The sequence below is a fragment of the Sciurus carolinensis genome, chromosome 18, assembly GCF_902686445.1.
Source record: "Sciurus carolinensis chromosome 18, mSciCar1.2, whole genome shotgun sequence".
NCBI lineage: Eukaryota > Metazoa > Chordata > Mammalia > Rodentia > Sciuridae > Sciurus > Sciurus carolinensis.
This window is the reverse complement of record NC_062230.1, coordinates 20652777-20673240: the sequence shown is the minus strand read 5'-3', so window position 1 is coordinate 20673240 and position 20464 is coordinate 20652777. Positions and strand designations below refer to the sequence as shown.

The window sequence follows — 20464 nt, the reverse complement described above, 5'->3', positions numbered from 1 at the left end:
TAAGAGGCTTAATTCTCCCAGTTGAAAACAAATAGAAAAACTTCTTGCCTTTCCCTCTTTCAAAATGTGTCCTTTAGAATACAGGTGCTTCTCGATTTATGATGGCATTACCTCCCAATAAAACCATTGCACTTAATATGCCTAACATCGCAGCTCAACACCACAACACCCTGTGGTGTACTGGCTGTTCACCCTGTGATGGCAGGGTTGACTGGGAGCTTCAGCTCCGGTCCCTGCCCAGCATCAAGTGAGAGGAGCCTGCCGTGCTAGTCTGGAAACAAATCGAAATCCAACATTTGGAAGTACAATTTCTGCTGAATGTCTCGAAAAATAGTTGATCCATCATCTGCATTTGTTAATCTTTATAATACCTTTCACAACTCAGGCGTTTCACAACTCAAAAAGGAAGGACCTGAGAGCTGTATTGTTTTGTTGCGGGTGGGGAGCGGAGTGGTTTGCTGGGAACTGAATCTAGGGCCTGGTACTGCCAGTCAAGTGCTCTACCATTGAGCCACACCCCTAGTTCACAGGAGCTGTTTTTGAAACACAGCTTCCCTGTCTCCTGGTCCCTATGGGAAAATAAAGCCTAACTTCTCTGGTCATCCTGCTCCAACATGCAAAACTAGTACCTGAGAAGTTTGTTCGCTCCCTGGCAAACATATCAGCACAAATTGTCTTCTTACTAATGATAGAATTAAGATGAACCATGTTTGACCAAAGGTGTTATCAACTCCTTCTGAGGAGTAGTTTTTCTTGAAAGCCTGATATCAGTTTTGAAATTTGATCTTGAATGGCTGCGGGTGTAACTCAGTGGTAGAGCACATGCTTGACTTGCTGGAGGCCCTGGGTTCAAGGCAAGATTTCTGCCTTTGCAATCTTAGTGGATTGCCTGTGATGCCAATCACATTCTGCCTTCATGCTTACTCAGTAATAAAACCTTCCTGTCCCTACAGCCTTTGTGGAGAGGGCTAATGGGTTGGCAGATTTTGTTTTTAATTATATTCCCCCAACACACCCACCCACGTGTCACACAAATGGCATCACACACCTCCGACACCAGCATCTTCCACACGAGTCCTGTGCAACACAACACAAACACATTCCTTCAACACTTCGCACCTCCCACTTTGCTTCTGAGTGTATAAATCCCTGAAACTCACATCATGCATACTTCCGGTGACACCTACACACCAAGTGCCCAACTCCACAAGACACACACACACACACACACACAATGTTCATGTCACTTGTACTTCACACATCCATCCAGAATAGCATCCCGAACACTACCCACATCCCATCCCAGACACCACCACCACCATCTCTATGACATCCCCTCCACACTCACCCCAACTCAGTCAGTGCACCCTCAGCTCCTCCACGCTGACTCAGCCCAGGTCAGGACTGAAGGCTCAAGCCAGCAGGTGGAGCTGTTTCCCAGGACACAGAGACTCCCGGGCTTTGACAGAGGGGACGCCAAGGACTTCCCAGCCCCAGGAGACCTTTGCAGCCAGGCTGGAGACATAGAGATTGCACCAAAGGCCCTGATGGGAGACCAAAATACACTTCCCCAAAATATACTTATTTGGTGTATTTCATGATGGCTATTCAGAGAAATGCTGACAGTCTGTAAAAGACATTTACATTCATAAAGGAAATCGACATTAAGAAAGTAAACAGTAGGCGCCAGCTGTGGCTTTCTCTGGGGTCCCCTCTGAGGTAGAATAGAAGAAATAAGAAAGAAGAAGAAAGGAGATATAAAGGAAGGTCAAGGAAATCAAAATTTAAATTCAGAAGTTCTGTATCCTTCTCTAGGCCTAAGCCAGTCTCTCTCCTGGGTCTGTCATTCCCAAATTTCTGAAAAATAAGTAAATTTGTCATAAGCATGATTAATTATCCTCCCAATAAACAGATTAAGCAAAGAGAGATATGACATTTTAAGAAACCTATTATTTAGGTGACTTTCCAGGGCTATCTATTGATCAGACCATCTCCATGTCACCAGAAACCACCTTGAGATCCCCAGACTGATGTCATTACACATACCTTCCTACAACCGCTCCTCACTGAGTTTTCTTTCAAAGAAGAGCCAGGAACCCCCTAAAACCAGTCTCTCATTCTCGAGATGGCCTGCCTTTTCCCTTGAATGTGTTAATCTACTTTCCTAAATAAACTTCTGTCTGTGCCTCTGACTGCTGCGTGCTGAGATTCTTTCCATCACATAAGACCAAGAACCCTGCCTGTCCTGGGTGGAATTCCACCTTCTCCCCAGGAAGTCTTTGGACCTTTCTTGGGAGACAGACACCTCTTCTCCTGGGATATCTTAGCTATCACCACCTACCCCCAGAAGACCCAGGCCCATTTATTTCTGTAACTATATTATATTAGATACGTACACTTTATATATGTTACTTATACATATAATATTACATACATTAGCCCCCATCACGTGTCCCTTCTGAAACTCTGCCCTGCAGGGCTCAGGAAAGTAAAGGAGAGTTTCTAAGGAGAGGTCCCTGGCACCGGCTTCTCTGAGATTCCCTGGAGACACCCCTGAAGCCAATTCTTTCTCTATCTTTAGGGAATAATATGTAAACTTCAATTATCTGAATTTTTTTTAGTCTCATAATTTTGCGTGATTCCCATGCATGCAGCTGTACTTAAAATGATTTTTCTAGCTAACACAGTAGCCTTTAACCCCTGCAACTCAGGAGGCTCAAGCAGAAGAGGCACAAATTCAAGGCCGGTCTGAGAAATTTAGTGAGGTCCTGTCTCAAAATGAAAACTAGAAAGGGCTGGGAGTGTAGCTCAGCGGTAGAGTACCCATGGGTTCAATCCCCAGTACCAAAGAGAAAGACAGAAAATAGTTTTTTTTTCTCATTAATCTGTCTACTATGAGGTTATTCCAGAGATTCAAGTTATCAAATCTTCAGACAATAGAGGGAAAGGTTGTTTTTTGGAGACGGGATCTTACTATGTTGTCCAGGCTGGTCTTGAATTCCTGGGCACATGCGATCCTCCTGCCTCAGCCTCCCCAGTAGCTGGGACAAGTGCCACCGTACCTGGCTGACAGTAGAGAGAAAGTTTAAAACAGCCCTGCACCCTTCTTCTAGCCGTGGGCCCCACCTGGGAGACAACTGGAGCTGAGATGCAAGAAGTGACCCTGAGGGCCTGAAATGTCCCTCAAGTCTCCTGCTCCCCAAGCCTCAGGAGATGAAAGCGGCCCAGGCCCTACCCCCAAACCAAGTCATGGAACAGGAAATTGAGAAGCTTGGGAATGTGGTTTCTTCCTGGACAGGTCTCTGCACAGTAGTCTTGGTGCCTTCTACCTCCTAGCACACAGTAGGCACCTAATAAATGCCCAATTCTAATAATAGCTAATGTTCGAGTGTTTACTATGCCACTGTAGTGTCATTTGCTCATTAAGGGATTGGGAATGCGGCCCCTTGATGAACAAATAACATGTAAAGTACACGGGCGGGGCTGGAGGGCTTGCCTAGCATGAGCAAGGGCCTGGGTTCAATACCCAGCACCGCCCCCCCCAAAAAAAACCAGACTCATTAAGGATGAAGCTCGCATTATCATCCCTACTTCATAGTCCAGGAAACCGCTGCTCATAGACCTGAGTCCCACAGCTTGGGGCCTGATCCTGGCGCTCTGGGCTGGAGGTGGCACCTCTCTCTTCCACCCTCTGCTTCCCCCTGAGACTTGCCTAAGTGGCAGAGCCCACAGGGACCCTCCATCCTCCACCCCACCCCCCAGTGCCCGAAACTCCCACTGGCTGCACTTTCTGCAACCCGACATTTGCTCCTCCTCCTTCCCATTCCCTCTCATTCCCTGAGCCTCTGAAGATCACTCCCAAGCCCTAGCTGGCTACTGGGGGCACTGAGGAGCCTGGGACGAGGATCCAACCTCAGGAAAGCAGGAGTTTTTGACCACAAGCAAATTAGTCTTAGGTCTGTCATCTCAGCAACTCGGGAGGCTGAGGCAGGAGAATCTGAAGTTCAAGGCCAGCCTCAACAACTTAGCCAGGCCCTAAGCAACTTAGGGAGACCCTGTCTCAAAATAAAGCATGAAAAGTGCTGGGATGTGGCTCAGTGGTAAAGCGCCTTTGGGTTCAATCTCCAGTGTCCCCCCGCCCCCGACCCCCAAAAAATCCAGAATCTTCTTATTTTCTTGGTGCCAGAAATAAAGAAGGAAATCAAAGGCTTGATGGCTCGGGGAGGAGGAATGAGGTCGAGCAGCCCCAGGCATGACTCCCCACCCCACCCTTCATGTGAGGATTGAACCCAGGCATGCTCTGCCACGGAGCTGGAGCCCCAGTCCTTCTTCCTTTTTACTTTTTGACAGGGTCTCACTAAGTTGCACAGGCTGGCCTAGAACTTGTGATTCTCCTGCCTCAATCCGGAGTTGCTGGGATTACAAGTGTATGCCACTTTGCCCAGATGTGGGATTGTAATTTTTTTAAATTTTTTAAATTTTTACAGACTGCATTTTGATTCATTATATACAAACAGGGTATAACTTTTCATTTCTATGGTTGTTCACAATGTAGATTCACACCATTCTTGTAATCATACATATACATAGGATAATACTGTCTGTTTCATTCTACTAGCTTTCTGTGCTCCACCCCCTTCCACCCCATTTTTCTCTACACCATCCAAAGTTCCTTCATTCTTCTCTTCCCCCCACCTCACCTCATTATATATTGTCATCCACTTATCAGAGAAAACATTCAGCCTTTGGTTTTTTGGGCTTGGTCTATTTCACTTAACATGATATTTTCCAACTTCATTCATTTACCAGCAAACGCCATAATTTTATTCTTCTTTAGGGCCAAGTAATAGTCCATTGTGTATAATACCACAGTTTCTTTATCCAATTGAAGGGCATCTAGGTTGGTTCCACAATCTAGCTATTGTGAATTGAGCTGCTATGAACATTGATGTGACTGTGTCACTGTAGAATGCTGATTTTAAGTCCTTTGAGTATAAACCAAGGAGTGGGATAGCTGGGTCAAATGGTGGGTCCATTCCAAGTTTTCTGAGGAATCTCCATACTGCTTTCCGGGATTGTAATTTTAATACTCACCTGGGGACAGAGGTCAAGACTAAGGCCTCAGGAACAGCAGCAAACTGAAATAGGAACATCTCATCTGGGCACAGATAAGGGAGAAAAGAAAATCCTTTCCCAGGGTCCTGGCATGGGACACGGAAGTAAATTGTCATGGGTAATCAGGATCTCAAGCTCATAGAAGTCAGGATACAGCCCAAACCTCTGGTACGAAAACCTACTCAGACAAACTCATGAATAAAACCGTCAGAAACCTGTGTGGCCGGTATAACAGTGGCAGAAGCCAAAATAAACTGTCCCCAGGGTGGGGCAGTGGGGCCGAGGGAACTCAAAGGATTCCCACAGGCAGGAGACGCACAAAGAAGTCAAAAAGCCTTCCATGGTGACACCAGGAAACCACGGGAGAATTCTCACCATTATAAATTGTGTTGGTCGCGGTGGCGCACACCTGCAATCCCAGCGGCTCAGGAGGCTGATGCTGGTAGATTGAGAGTTCAAAGCCAGACCCAGCAAAAGCGAGGCGCTAAGCAACTCTGTGAGACCCTGTCTCTAAATAAAATACAGAATAGGGCTGGGGACGTGGCTCCATGGTCGAGTGCCCCTGAGTTCAATCTCTGGTACCCACAAGAAATTAATTAATTAATTAGTTAATTAATAAAGATAATAGTAACTGTATAAGGCCTCTTCCCCCAGCCAGTTAGCAATCAAAATAGGTATTTAACTTCTCCATGCCTCGGTTTCCTCAGCTGTAAGATGGTGATTTTCATGCTCCTTCCTGCTAGGACCGTTGTGAACATAAAATGAGATGCTACCCATAAAGCACTTAGAAAGATACCTGGCACATGGCAGTAATGTTAATATAGGCAAAGTAGGTTTAAAATGTTCAGAGATAGAGTTGGGGAGATAGCTCAGTCTGTAGAGTGCTTGCCTTGCAAGCCCAAGGCCCTGGGTTCGATCCCCAGCACCATGGTTAAAAAAAAAAAAAAATGTTCAGAGATAAAGAAGAACTCTCCAGAAGGAAAACAGGATATCTACATTTTTTTTAATTTTTATTTTTGTAATTGTAGATGAACAGCTTGCCTTTATTTATTTATTTTTTTATATGGTGCTAAGGATGGTACCCAGTGCCTCCCTGGTGCTACGCAAACACTCTGCTACTGAACTAAAAAGCCTCAGCCCCAGAAAAATAGAGTATTATGAACTGATGCCTTAGGAAAAGAAATTCTGGGCTGCGGATGTAGCTCAGTAGTAGAGCACTTGCCAGCGTGTGCAAGGCCCCAGGTTCATTTCCAGCACTGGAAAAAAAAATAATGGAATAAATTTAGGGTAGTTCAAAGGAAATTAGAATAAATAAGAAAACAAAAGTAATTCTAGAAATAAAAACGTAGATACTGAAATATTCTAGAATGTTTCATGCATGCAGAGAGGTTTGAAATTTCTGGAGCAAGAGGAACTTGATTTTCAGATGCTAGTTCTGGGTTTCAGAAGACCAGACACTGGGAACTTGGGGACACTGGTGGCGGCAGGAAAAGTAGACCAGGCAGAAGATATCAGGAATACTGTGACTGATGCCAGCTTTTCCTGAGATGAATTTGGATGTAGCCAGGCGAAGTGGTGCACACCTGTAATCCCAGCAACTCGGGAGGCTGAGACAGGAGGATTGAGAGTTCAAAGCCAGCCTCAGCAATTTAACGAGGCCCTAAGCAAATCAGTGAGACCCCATCTCCAATAAAATGTAAAAAAAATGGCTGGGGATTGTGGCTCAGTTGAGTGCCCCTGGATTCAATCCCATGTACCAAAAATTAAAAAAAAAAAAAAAAAAAAAAAGAATTTGGAGTTTACTATGGAATGATTTTGGGGACTGAAGACTTTTAGTCTCTGATTTATTTGACTTTAAAATTTATTATTATTATTATTATTATTATTATTATTATTGATCCTGGGGATTGAACTCGAGGGTGCTTTACTACTGAGCCACACCCCCAGTCATTTTTACTTTTTATTTTGAGATAGAATCTCACTAAATTGCCTAGGCTGACCTGGAAAGTGTGATCTTCCTGCCTCCATCTCCTGAGTTGCTGGAATTACAGGCAAACGCCACCAGGACTGGCATCACTTAGACTCTGATTCTCAGTTTCTCCTCTACAATTTCATATCTTGAAGGGAGAGTGTCAACATTGAGTGCAGAGGGCTGGGATCTGACTCAGTGGTACAGCACTTGCCTGGCACATGTAAGGTACTGGGTTCCACATTAAAAAAAAAAAAATATATATATATATATGTATATATATATATATATATGAAGGTATTGTACCCATCTACAACAAATATATATAGTATAGGCCGAGTGTGGTGGCACGTGCCTATAATCCCAGCAGATCAGGCTGAGGCAGGAGGATCACGAGTTCAAGGCCAGCCTCAGCAATTCGGCAAAGACCTCAGCAACTTAGTGAGACCCTGTCTCAAAATAAAAAGGGTTAGGGGTGTGGCTCAGTGATAAAGTGACCCTGGGTTCAATCCCCAGTACCCCCTCATTCCCCTAAAAAGATTGAGTATGGGCTCAGAGTTGGATTTCACAGACCCACCACTTAATACCTTGAGCTTGTTATCTAACTTCTCTGCCTCTGTCTTCTCATCTGTGAAATGGCCATAATAGAGTATACTTAAAGTATACTCTAAAGTATAAGTTTGTGGAGATAAAATGTGTTTATATAATCTGATCCTCAACAAAGAAGACTTTTTAAAACCCTAAAAGGATTGCTCCCCACCAGCAATCAAGCAATTAATTCAGCAGCAGAGACCAACTGGGCGTCCCCTAATCCAGTTCCTCCTGACGCTACCTGAAGAAAGCATCAGATCCCACAGGTTAGGGTGTAGCCCTGTGACTGCTCCCCTCCTTCCGATACCAATTGCAGGCCCCAGGTCGCTCTACCTGTGCTTCTGATCCACTGGCTACAAATCAGGGTTCCCGCAACCTCCTCCTTGGATTCAACTAACTTGCTAGAGTGGCTCACAGAACCCAGGGAAACGAATTTACTAGTTTATTACAAAGGACAGATGAAGAGATGCATAAGGTGAGTCTGTGGGACCGAGCACGAATCTCCCACGCCCTCTCCAGGGTGCCACCCTCCAGAGCCTCCACCTGGTCAGCTACCCTAAAGCTCCCAAGCCCTGTCCTTTGGAGATTTAAGGAAGCTTCGTAATGTGGTCATTGGTGATCAACTTAACCTTTAGCCCCTCTCTCCTTCCTGGAGGTTGAGGGGTGGGCTGAAGGTCCTAACCCTCTAATCCTGCTTTGATCTTTCCTGTGACCCCCATCCTGAAGCCCCCCGGGGGCTGCCAGCCATCACTCAACTCATTAGCTTACAAAAAGATACAGTTTCAAGGATTTCAAGGATTTTAGGAGTTGTATACTCCTAACAGGGATGAAAACCAAACATATATTTCATGGAGCTGAGAGTGTAAACTGGTGGTATAGCATGTGCTTAGCATGTATCTGGCTGTAGGTTCAATCCTCATCACCAAAAAAAAAAAAAAAAAAGCATACTGAGCACACTGGTGAGTGCCTGTAGAACCAGCTACTCAGGAGGCTGAGGCGGGATGATCACTTGAGCCCAGGAGTTGAGCAGCCTGGGCGCATATAGTAGATGCTCAATAAATACTTCGTGATGGTGGATGATGTTTCTATCTAGTCTTCCAATCCCTGCAGTGTTTCTTCCTGGTGCCTACAACTGCTGAAGGAGCAATGATCAAAAAACTGGGTCGTGGGAATGTAGCTGAAGGTGAGGAACAGGGTGGTGGCAGGAAGGGGAGGGTAATGGAAGGAGCCAGACCACAGAAGGGGAAAAGCAGTACATGAAATGTAGCCCTCCGCCTCTGGGGGACTCAGGAGGGGACAGGGGTGTGTCCATCCTCACCTTTCCTTTCCCTCGCACAAAAGAGCACTACTTCAGAGGACTGGAAGAGTTTGTTGAGTTTATTTGGGGAAAGCAAAAGGGGTTGGAAGTTTCAGTTGTATGTACACAAAAGCACACGCACATGTGTACATGCACACACACACACACACACACACACACACACACATCCCCAGCAACTTCCCTCCAGAGATTGACATTGTCCGCTTGGAGTCCCCAGATTTCCAAGTCAGGAGTAGGCCGATGTTGGGGCCTTAAGGACACCCAAGCTGTGTAGAAGACACAGGGTGAAAATGGGTCCTGGGGTCCTCTCCTGCCCACCAAGCTCTGGGAACCACTTTCCCTCTCCCCCTGGAGAGTCAATGTCCTCTGCCATCCCTGTGCATCTCCCTCTTCCTCCTCCTTATTTCCAAGGGGCAGTTCCCAGCTCACCTGGTCACCTGGTACTCCAGGGTCCCATGCGCCCCCCTCCTCCCCACACTGGTTCTGGCTCGTCAGGATTATCCATGTTCTCATAAGAGTCTGCATCTGCACAGGACCAGAGAAGAGCAAAACGCAGGTAGGGGTAGAAGTAGGCTAGGCGGGGAGTCGGCCAGAGGAGAACCAGGGACAGTGGAGAAGCACGTACCTTCCTCATGATTGGGACCAGCTCGAAGGGTGCGGAGCTGGGGGGCTGCATACAGGATCCCTCTCATATCCTCATAGGACTGGGACCCTGATGGAGCAGGGGATGGAGAATTGGAGGTCAGAAGCCAGGCTGAGGGCTTGAGGAAGCGAAGCTGGCCTACTATTAGGAAGGAACCTGAGGGGTAGGGGAAGGCAGAGGCTCCACCCCTGTTGTTCTAGAAGGAATGACTAATTAGGTCACCACCAGGTTTGGGGCCATGGTTAGGTATGAGTTAGATCATGGTAATGATCAGAAAAAGGGTCAAGAACAAAACTGGAGCTGGGCACAGGAGCACATGCCCGTAATCCCAACCACTCAGAAAGCTAAGGCAGGAGGATGGCAAGGCCACCCTCGGCAACTTAGTGAGACCCTGTCCCAAAATAAAATAACACAGAGCTGGGGATGTAGCTCAGTGGCAGAGTTCTGGCCTAGCATGTACAAGACCCTAGATTCAATCCTGGGATATGAGGTGGGGGTGGGGTGAGCAGAATTAGGAAAAGTGAGAATGAAGAAGTTGAGCTAGGGTCAAGGCTGAAGCCTGCCTTGGGGCTGGGGGTGAGGTGGAGGTCAAAGTCCAGGTTGGCAGTGCATTGGGTTCAATGTTGATGTTTAAGGTTAGTGACTGTAAATACTGAGGGTCCAGATTGGGGAAGGGGTCAGTGTTGAGGTTAGAGTTAGGAATCAAATCTAAGGTCAGGGTTAAGCTTGAATTTGGGGTCAGAATCAGGTTGAGGTTGGGCCTGGTGTCAGGGCTGAGGGCAGGACAGCCCAGGCTGGGCAAGGCGGTCTGGTCCTAAGCATCTCTCACCAAGGGAGGTTGCTTCCCTGCTGGGATCCCTGGCAGACCCATAAGGGCTCAGGAAGTCTAGAAAAGGAAAAGGGGTGTCACCATTCCTCACAGCTTCCAGACATTTCCCCTCCCCAGAAACGTGACCTTCTTCACACTCACTCACCCATTGTCTTGGTGACTGGTGGGGCCAGCTCTTCATCCTGGTTCTCGTAAGACTCAGCTGAGGCAGAAGGAGGAAAACTCCAGGGGCCACTCCAACCCTTAGGGGCTCCACTTTTGGCTGGTCCCTCCCCTGTATCTGAAGCCCCACAGGGACCCTAAATTACCGTTGGAGAAGGAGTCCTCGTTCTCAGGACCCAGGGACCCTTCCTCAGGGTTCTCATAGCCGCTGCCATCTGGTGGAGAAGGAGGGATGTCCAGCAGGGGTCCACCTCCCACCGCCGCAGAAGTGGGGAGACCGAGAGTGGGCAGCCTTACCCTGGGAAAGCTGATCCGGCCCAGGGTTGGAGTCGTTCTCATAGAACTCGGATTCCTCCTCGCTATCCGGTTCCTCATAACCCTCTCCAACTTCTTCTAGTCCTGCGGGTTTGGGGACAGGAGTGGGGAACTGAATTCCTGTTGTCCGCCTCCAGCCCCAGGCCACTAATCCTGCCACAGAGAGCTGCAACACCCTCCAAGTGAGGAACGACCCCCTCATTCACCCGCTTCTGGGGTGCTCCGGAATCTCACGGCTCCAGCCTCCTGGGCATTGCTGCGCGGGTTGCCGTAGGACAAGGAGGCGCTCCCCAGGCCTGCCGCCCAGCGCTTGGTACGTCCTGGAGAGAATGGCGTGGTAAGGAGACAGGGTGGGGGACAGGGAGAGAGGATGCTTTAAGTTCCAAGGAAGGACTCTGGGTTTAGGTACCTGGCCTTGAACCATGGAGGCCAGATCTATATCTGGGGTGGTGGCCTCAAGTTCTGGGGTGAGGTTCGGCTGTGGAACTGGACTTCAGGAGGCGTCATGGGGGTGGGGCTTGGCTCTAGGGGAGGAGCCACTCCTGGGCGGGGCTCCGCACCCTCCTCCCACCGGCCCCTCAGGAAGGCTTGGCGCTCTGGGGATTAGAGGGACGAGGCCGATGGGTGGAGCTCTAACGCTGGGGCGGAGCTAAAGGCGGGAGGGGTTGGGCCTGGGCCAGAAGGAATGCTGTTGCCTCTCACCAGTGCCAGCGGTGGGCGTGGGAAGGGATAGCACGTTCCCATATTGGTTGTGGGTCCCATTTCCCTGAGGAGGCGTCACTTTGAAGAATCTGGAGGAAGAAGCGGGTGTGCATGAGGCTAGACCTGAAAAGGACTCCGGGACACACTTCAGATTCAGTTCGGGCCCTCAGAGGTTTAACGTGGTCGCTCGTGATTGGCTCCTCTGTGGGACAGGCTACGGAGGAGTCCGATCACTCCGAGGTGGTCTTGGCACAGCTTTGGAGCTGCACTTGGAGCCTGGGCAGTAATACTGCCGGTGGAGATGGAGCAAACACCTGGGGCCAAGGAGGCAGTAAATGCAACGCATAAGATAAAGGGGGTTAGGGGTGCACTTGCCGAATTACCTCCTGGTGGGGTCAGTCATCCGCTTCCTTACCCTCCTCTGGATCAGAACTGGTGGGAATTAAGAAGAGGGATCAGAGGAGGGGCTGCTTGGCAGAGTGAGGATTCAGGGGTACTAAGGAGGTCCCCTGTGTCAACAGAGGAGATGAGATCTAATTCCAGGGGGATTGGGAGGTTGGAAAGGGGTTAGAGAAGAAGTAGGGGGACAGGGTTGTAGGATCGGGGGATGGGAGGAGAGAAAAACAGTGGTCATACTGGCCAGTGTGTACTTATCCTGAGGTAGATGGGGTAGGGTTTGGGCAAACTGGATGGGGGACATAACTCACCTCTTCGAAGATGAAGAAAGGTCACCAGGGAACCCAGGCAGAAGATCAGATAAACCAAAGTTACAATGGGAACCTTCCAGCCACCAGTCCTCAGCAGCCAGTGCCAAACTGCTAGGGAAAAGGTGCTTTGAGACAAGACTCCAGGCTGGCATCTTATTTCCCAACCCAGAATACAAAGGAGCTGGCTGTGGTGGCACAAGCCTGTAATTCCAGTGATGTGGGAGGCTGAGGTAGGATTGCAAATTCAAGGTCAGCCTCAGCAACTTAGTGAGGCCCTAAGCAACTTAGCAAGACCCTGTCTCAAAATTTAAAAAATTACAAAGGGCTGAGGATGTGGCTCAGAGGTTAAGTATCCCTGGTACAAAAAAAAAAAAAAAGGGACCACACATCTGGGGGACGGGAACAAGATAGAGATTCTAAATCCCAAGCTAAGAGGAGGGCTCTTCTCCGTTGCTCTAAGGAGCCACGTCCTAGGAGGACAGGGACAGGGACTGTGGCACAGAGTCTGGCACAAAGCATGAGGCAGTATCTATTAAGCAAACAAAGTACAAAGCATGGGTATGATCCAAGGCAAAGTGAGGATTAAGTGGAGCTTAGTAATCAGCTTCTTGCTGTTGTTAAGAATAATCAAGGTCAAAGTGAAGGGCAGAGGTGAGTTTGCAAGGTTAGAGTTGGGATCCAGCATGTCACTGAGGTCAAGTTCGGAGTGGAAGCTGAGGTGGAGATTGAGGGTTTGGTTAGGAGAGCATGGTGGGAGTGTATTAAGGAGACAGAACGGGCAGAACAGCATGACCGGGCTGAGGGATACGGAAGGATGCCCACGCTGGGATCCCGCTGGGGCAAGTGCACAGGGGTTGGCATCCTTCGCTTATGCAGCACCACCCAGAAGACCATACTTGGGAAAGAGGTTGGTTTTGATTTTATATATGTTGTACCTAAGGTTCCCAGGGGCAAGTGCAGGGATAGCTGAGTTGGAACCTGGAAGAGGGTCACCACGGCATGGTGACACAAGGAGCCATGGGAATAAAGGTCCAATGAGAAGAATGTGTCATGGGGAATGAGAGTGAGAAGACATGGATGAGAAGGCCCGGGGCTCCAGCAGTGAGGGGCAGGGGACAAGACTCCTCCCACAGCAGATGGCGAGGAACAGCCAGTGGCAGTGGAAGACTCAGAAAAACCAGGTCCTAGACGCAAGGGGGAAAGAGTTGGGAGTGTGTCCAGTGTAGAAACTGGGTTTTGGGACCAGGGTGTGGGTAGCCCTCAGGTCAGGGGTCCAAGGCTGACTAGCTGCCAACTCTTCCAGGAGCCCCACACAATGGCCCTATAGTGGGGAGATACTCTACCTGGCCGGGCAGTGACCTTCACGTGCATCTCGCTGGTCAGGTTGCCACGGACACAATAATAGGTACCAGCATCTTGAGCTGTGGCCTGGGGCAGCGACAGAAGAGGCCCCAGGACCCACATCTCTCTGGATGGGGCCTCCTTGCTCAGGTTTAAGTTCAGCAATGAGATTGAGATGGTAGGCTTCTTGGGGCGCACATGGGTCCAGGAGAGGGGACCTTTGACCACCGGGGTAGGGGGCACGCCACAGGACAGCCAGAGTGTGGAATTAGGGGCAACAGTGAGATCTGGAGCAGAGAGAGACAAGGCAAGGAAAGCCTATGCTCGGGGTCTGAACCTCCCGGAACCTCCCAGTTTCCAGTCACCATCCCCCATCTGGGAACCCCACTTCCGGCTTCTCCTCAGCACTGACCCTTTACCTTGGTTGAAGCTTTGGTTCAGAATCCCCCTTGGTGGGTCACACACCAGCTCTGTCTTCCAGATCTCAGGGTGGTCCTTGGCCCACACATAAAGCTGGGAGCTGGTGGGGGGACCAGAAGAGACCCTGGGGCTCCCTGAGGCCATGTTCCTTGGGTGACAGTTTAGGGCCTCTAAGTCTGAAGCATTCCACCGGAACAGCTCCCCTGGGAAGAAACCCAGAAGCAGGCAGAGAGACATCAGGAGAGGAAGAGAGATAGAGACCCGGAAATAAAGACCCAGAGAGGGGGTGGTGGGCAGAGAAACAGTGACCAGAGAGAAGAGTGAGAGCAGAGAGACACGGGGCAGCTGTGTCAGTCACACAGTTGCAGGCAGAACCTGGCTTGTCCCGTACCCCTCCCGCCCCTCCCTCCAGCTCCACTCTGACCATAGGACCCCTGTCCACGGAAGGCCTCCCTCTCCTTGGCCAGCCCGCTGCCCAGCCCGGCCTGGCCCTCACCACTGCCCTCCACGCTCACTGTCCAGGCAGGCTGCCACGCATCCTCGGAGGGGGGCCCCGACTGGCACAGGTAGAAGCCCCCCATCTGGTGAGAGACGTTGAAGATGAACAACAGGATGCCCAGGGGCCCCACCTGGAAGCCCAGGTCTGGGAAGCCCAGGCTCAGCTCTAAGAACGGTGCTGACTGGGTCCCCCGAGACCAGGCCAGCTGCTCAGAGGGAGCATATGAAGGACCCTGGAGGCATGGCAGCACAATATCATTTCCCTCTGTGGAGAGAAAAAGAGAGAGAGGAGCCCCTAGTCCCCTTCCCCGCTCAAATATCTGAGGACCCCACAGGCTAGGCATGGATGAGCCCTCGGAGTCCTTCTCACTCCCAGAATTTCACAAATAAGAAAATGGAGGCCCAGAGAGGGCAAGTTACTCAGTCGAGGTCACCCAGCCGGAACCCAAGCTTCCAGCCCCCACTCCTTCCCTTTCTGCCCTTCAGACATACCTTCCACCTCCACCAGCAGCGGTTTCTGGGGCCTGACTCCTATAGGGGTAAGAAAGAGGAGGAAGGAGAGGAGGAGAGGAGGTGGCATGGTCGCCAGGCTCCTCGGGCACCCAGCTTCCCCGCGCAGGGGATGCTGGGGCCGGCCGGGGCCTGGTGGGCAATGGAGCATGGGTGTCTGTGAGGGCGGCAGGCAATCCCCCCAGAGAGGAAGGGGGTGGTCACGCCTCAGGCCCCTTCTCGGCTCACCCCTCCAGACCCGTGGAGCTTGCCCTCTTCCTGCTGCTGTTCTGTTTGCATCTCAGCCACTCGCCACCCTGAGAAATGCTCATATTTATGTCTCCTTGCTCTGCTTCCCCCTACAGCACATAAGCCCTTGGGAGCAGACACTGTCCTGTGTGCCCCTGTATGCACAGAGCCTAAAGCGAGTCACCTGATAAATATTTGTTGAATGAATGGGTTCAGATTTAGGAGCTCCCTCTTTTTCCTCATCTTTCCTCCTCCCCACCCCAGGCTCTGAACCCATTTCTTGGGGCTTCTTCCACCTCCAGCACACTTCGGGGTCTAGAGTTTGACTTTTCTTTCTTTCTTTTCTTTTCTTTTTTTTTTTTTTTTTTTTTTTTGGTACCAGGGATTGAACCCAGGGATACTTAACCACTGAGCCACATCCCCAGCCCTTTTTATATTTTCTTTTGAGACAGGGTCTTGCTAAGTTGCTGAGACTGGCTTTGAACTTGCAATCCTCCTGCCTCAGCCTCCTGAGCCGCTGGGATTGCAGGCGTGTGTCACTATGCCCAGCACTGGGGTTTGAACTTTCTATCTCCAACCCTAGGCCAAATCCTTCCTCATTCAAAGCCTCAGTGTCTTTCTCGAGAGATACTATTCGAACTAAAAAAAATAGTTTGTGGGCTGAGGATGTGGTTCAGTGGTTCAGTGCTTGCCTAGCGTGTGCCAGGCCCTGGGAGCAATTCCCAACATGGCAGGGAAAAAAAGAAAAAGAAATATATATGTACTTTGTGTAGATTAAATAGGACAATATATGTATGGCAGTTTTAGCCCAGCACATAGTAGGCCCTCAGTTAAAGACAGTGTCAATTAATGGTTAAAAGCTGCCTGTGTTCAAAACCATGGGCAATTTCCTTATCTATAAACTGGGGGGATGGTAAGAGAACCTATCCCACAGATAACTCGGGATAAATCAGTCAACGTACATAAAGCTGGGAAGCGCTAGGCAGCTATTTGAGAAGGCAGGAGCAGCGGCAGCCCCTTTGCAGTGGTCCTTAGAAATGACTAATGATTCACTTTTTCATCCAGGTCTTCCTCCAGGAAACCCCTGCTTTGGTTATGAAAAATACCCACTTAGAAATGGGGAAATTAAGACCCTGAGAAGAGCAGGGCTTTGTGTAAGGTCACACACTGAGCATGGAGCTGGTGATCCAATGAACACTAGAACCCAGGAGTCCCAACTCCTAACTCTCCCCCTCCCTCTCTGTCGTGTGTGTGTCTATGTGCCTTTCACTGCTGAAGGTACTCAGGGAAAGGGCTCAGGGACCCAAGAGACCTGCTTTCTCAATTGTTAATTCCCAGGTCCGTCTCACTGGGCTGTGGCTTCCTGTTTGCCCTGGGCAAACCCCAGGGGACTCTACAGGTGGCAGGGCCCCCACTTCCCTTTAGCCAAGTCAAGGGGGCTGGGAGGGGACAAGTGGGGCATTGGGGAATGGAGAGAGTGAGTAGCTGGATCCCCATTTGCTTTTCACTCAACAAAACAGTTTAAATCCCTGGCATTAATTCCCCAGCTGCCCAGTCTAGTTCTTGCCAGAGCATGGCCTTCCCCTTCTTAAAACACTGCAGTGGCTTTTCATCTACCTAAAATAAAACTCCAAACCATGGCTTCCAAAGATCCAAATGATGTTGTATTTTCTATCTACTCCTCCACCACTCTCCTCTTCTCTCACCATGCTCCAACCTAGAAGCACTTTCCCACCCCCAGGACCTTTGCACTTGCTGTTTTCCCACTTGGTTGGCTCCTTTCATCACTCAGCTCTCTGCTCACATACTGCTTCCTCAGAAGGGCCTTCCTTGATTCCCCAGGTACTTTTTTGATCTCACATCTTTGTTTTATTTCCTTCCCAGTGCTTGTCCCATCTCAAATCATGCATGCTCATTAATATTCTCACCTGCCCCCTGTACCAGAATGTTCACTCTTTGACAACAGGGATCTTTACTATCCCTAGATGTACACTGGCACCTATTAGGTGCTCAATTAAGTATCTGTTAAATAAAGGAAGGAAAGAAGTTACAAAGCATGCAAGAAAAGTTTCTTCTCTCTTCCTGTATGTGTTCTCTCAATCGCCAAGGCTGATTCATTCTAGATCCTAAACATTTCTTGAATCAATTTTCTCCTCTCTTTGGACCCATCCAGAACCAATTCACCAGTTTCTATCCTGGGGTTCTATTCCCTGAGCATTTTGCTTCCCACTTACACACTGTAGATCAAGAAAGCTTCTTTTGGGCCAGGCATGGTGGCACAAGCCTGTAATCCCAGTGACTCCGGAGGCAGAGGCAGGAGGATCGCAGGTTTGAAACCAGAATCAGCAATTTAGCAAGGCTCTAAGCAACTTAGTGAGACTCAAAATAAAAAGGGCTGGAGATGTGACTCAGTGGTTAAGTGCACTTGGATTCAAAAAAAAAAAAGGAAAAGAAAAAAGAAGAAAGCTTCCTTTGGAGGAAAACAAGGGGAGGGTGCTGAGGGTGCAGCTTGGTGGTAGTGTTTGAGGACATGAGTTCAAGCTCTAGTACTGCAAAAAGAAACTTTTAAAAAGCTTTTTTTTTTTTTTTTTTTGGTACTAGGGATTGAACCTAGGGGCAGTTAATCACTGAGCCACATCCCCGCATCCCCCGAACTTTTGGAGACAGAGTCTCACTGAGTTGCTTAGGGCCTCACTAAATTGCTGAGACTGGCTTTGAGCTCCTGATCCTCCTGCCTCAGCCTCCAGAGCTGATGGGACTACAGACATGCACCACAGTGGTGCCTGGCATTTTTGTTGTTGTTATGTTCTGTTTTACTATTTGTGTAGAATGCCCAACTGACAACATAACTGCAAATATTCGGTTGTGCAAGATGTGCTAGTAGCTGGGTGGGATGGCGCATGCCTGTAATCCCAGCAGCTCGGGAGGCTGAGGCTGGAAGATTGCAAGTTCAAACCCAGTCTCAGCAATTTAGCAAGTCCCCAAAGCAACTAAGCAAGAGCCTCTCTAAATAAAATATAAAAAAGGGCTAGGGATGTGGCTCAATGTTTAAGTGCCCCTGGGTCAATCTGCTGTACCAAAAAATAGGACGCTAAGTGCCCAAGTCCAAATGACTTAGAGACATGATTGTTTTAAATAGACACCACGAAGTTCTACAGGTATCTGGACTTTAAGCCGATATATATGATGGACTGACTGCCTTGCCAGTGGACCTGAAATGATGGCATGAGTCTATCCCCAGTAACAGAATTGGGGTGTCAATGGTCAAACATGATCACAATGAATCACTTTTCCTAGTGCCTTCCCCAGTCCTCTACAGATAGATCTCCAGGACAAAGACAATTTGCATTTCTTGAAGATCAGTGGTCATTTGAATATTCTAATGAGTCTCTGATTCCCAAAGCTTCTTAATTGGTCACGTCCTTTCCTTGCTCAACAGCCTCAATGGCTCCCAGGGCCTACAGGATAAAAGCCAGGCCTGAGAGCTGCCAGTCAGGCTTTCCCCAAACTGACTGGGGGCTAGTCATCATTTTACTTTCTTCTAGAAACCCTGCACATACACAGAAAGTCTAACTTAATTCTGAGGACAAGGAGTTATTGGGGATTTATAAACCTGGCCAGATTGATATTTCCCACAAGTCCCTCTGGCTGCAACATGGAGGGAGGCCAGACAGACCTGTAAGGAAAGCACTTATTCATTTCTTTTTCCCCCAGTGGGTTTGGGGAGACAGAAGACAAGAAAAACAAGGTTCCTAATCTCACAAAGCTCTGATGCAAGTTTTGGGGTCAAGGAAGGATAAAGGGGATGGTATTAACCAATAAATAATTTGCAGGTGGTGAGAAGCACTCACCATATAGTGGCCAGGTGACAGAAGTGGCTACTTTATTTTATTTATTTATTTATTTATTTATTTATTTATTTATTTATCTATTTTTTGGTATCAGGGATTGAACCCAGGGGTGCTTAACCACTGAGCCACATCCCCAGCCCTTTTTTATACTTTATTTAGAGATAGGGTCTCATTAAATTGCTAAGGGCCTCACTGAATTGCTGAGGCTGCCTTTAATTCTCGATCCTCCTGCCTCAGCCTCCCAAGCTGCTGGGATTATAGGTGTTAGTCACTGCCCCCAGAGAGATGGCTACTTTAGAGGGTGGTAAAGGAAGGCCTCAGAAGGAGGCATTTGAGGGGAGACCTGAGATGGGTAAACTTGGCGTGTTCAAGTAAGCACATTTACTGAGGTCAGAAGCTTCCATATTCTTTCCCCAATGGTTGCACCATTTCACATTCCTATCAGCAATATATAAGAAACACGTGTTGCTCACATACCCGGCAGCATTTAGTGTTATCACTTTTATTCAGCCATTCCCAGAGGCCTGCGGTGCTGTCTCCCTGCGACTTTACTTTGCATTTTCCTAGGCTAACGGTGTTGAACATCTTTTCATGAGGCTGCCACTTGTGACATTAGTGAAATGTCTGTTCTTGTCCTTCGCCCATTTTCAAGCTAGATAACTACAAGGCTTTAAGTAGGAATGAAACATGACCAATATTTTACAAAGATGTCATCAGCAGCTTTGAAGATTAACTAAAGGGGTCCACAGGATCCATACTGACACTGACACTGGGGGATCATGGAAGTTCAGGCGATGGGCCCTGGGACTGAATGTTGGCAATGGAAGAAAAGGGAACGCATTCTAGAATATTGAGTACCTTGGAGGTAGAGTTTACAGGACCGGTGCGGTGGCACACACCTATAATCCCAGCGACACGGTAGGCTGAGGCAGGAGGTTCACAAGTTTGAGGCCAGCCTCAGCAACTTAAGAGAGACTCTGTCTCAAAAGTTTAAAGGAAAAAAAAAAAAAAGGACTGAAGCTGTAACAGTAGTAAAGCGTCCCTGGGTTCAACCCCCAGTTAAAACAAATAAACAAGCAGAATACAGGTTTGGGAGAAGGAGAAGCAAGACTCTGGACTTGAGTCTGAATTGTTTGCACTCTCCAAAAGGAGAGGTCACAGATAATGAGAGCCTGACCCAGGCTGCGCCAGAGGAAGGATTTGAGGCACTGGGAGGGGGAGAAGGGGATTAGCAGGAAGCGGCTTCAAAATGGGGGTGGGGACGT

General features: G+C 48.7%; 1 protein-coding gene across 4 annotated transcripts; it reads right to left on the bottom strand.

The window, feature by feature from the left end:
- Positions 1 to 9051: 9051 nt before the first annotated feature.
- Positions 9052 to 15592, bottom strand: Cd19 (CD19 molecule). Of its 4 annotated transcripts, none has more exons than XM_047532914.1 (15): positions 15103 to 15589; positions 14609 to 14875; positions 14112 to 14315; positions 13695 to 13979; positions 12352 to 12462; positions 12028 to 12076; positions 11645 to 11733; positions 11149 to 11262; positions 10925 to 11026; positions 10774 to 10842; positions 10611 to 10667; positions 10466 to 10522; positions 9619 to 9705; positions 9423 to 9518; positions 9052 to 9259 (listed from the first exon to the last, which is right to left on the bottom strand). In XM_047532914.1, exons 1-14 carry the CDS (start codon positions 15269 to 15271, stop codon positions 9427 to 9429), a joined length of 1752 nt encoding a protein of 583 aa, XP_047388870.1. In that variant the 5' UTR covers positions 15272 to 15589; the 3' UTR covers positions 9052 to 9259; positions 9423 to 9426. The 4 variants fall into 4 exon arrangements, with proteins under 4 accessions (XP_047388870.1, XP_047388871.1, XP_047388872.1 ...); XM_047532915.1 differs by having other exon boundaries at positions 12352 to 12459; XM_047532916.1 differs by lacking the exon at positions 10466 to 10522 and having other exon boundaries at positions 15103 to 15592.
- Between the last annotated feature and the right edge of the window lie 4872 nt (positions 15593 to 20464).

Coding starts and splice junctions, on each gene's coding strand:
- Cd19 (XM_047532914.1), bottom strand. CDS start 15,271: ATGCTCCATTGCCCACCAGGCCCCGGCCGGCCCCAGCATCCCCTGCGC. Junction 14,316..14,608: donor AGTGAGCGTGGAGGGCAGTG/GTGAGGGCCAGG, acceptor GTTTCTTCCCAG/GGGAGCTGTTCCGGTGGAAT. Junction 9,706..10,465: donor CAGGGAAGCAACCTCCCTTG/GTGAGAGATGCT, acceptor CTGCTCCATCAG/GGTCCCAGTCCTATGAGGAT.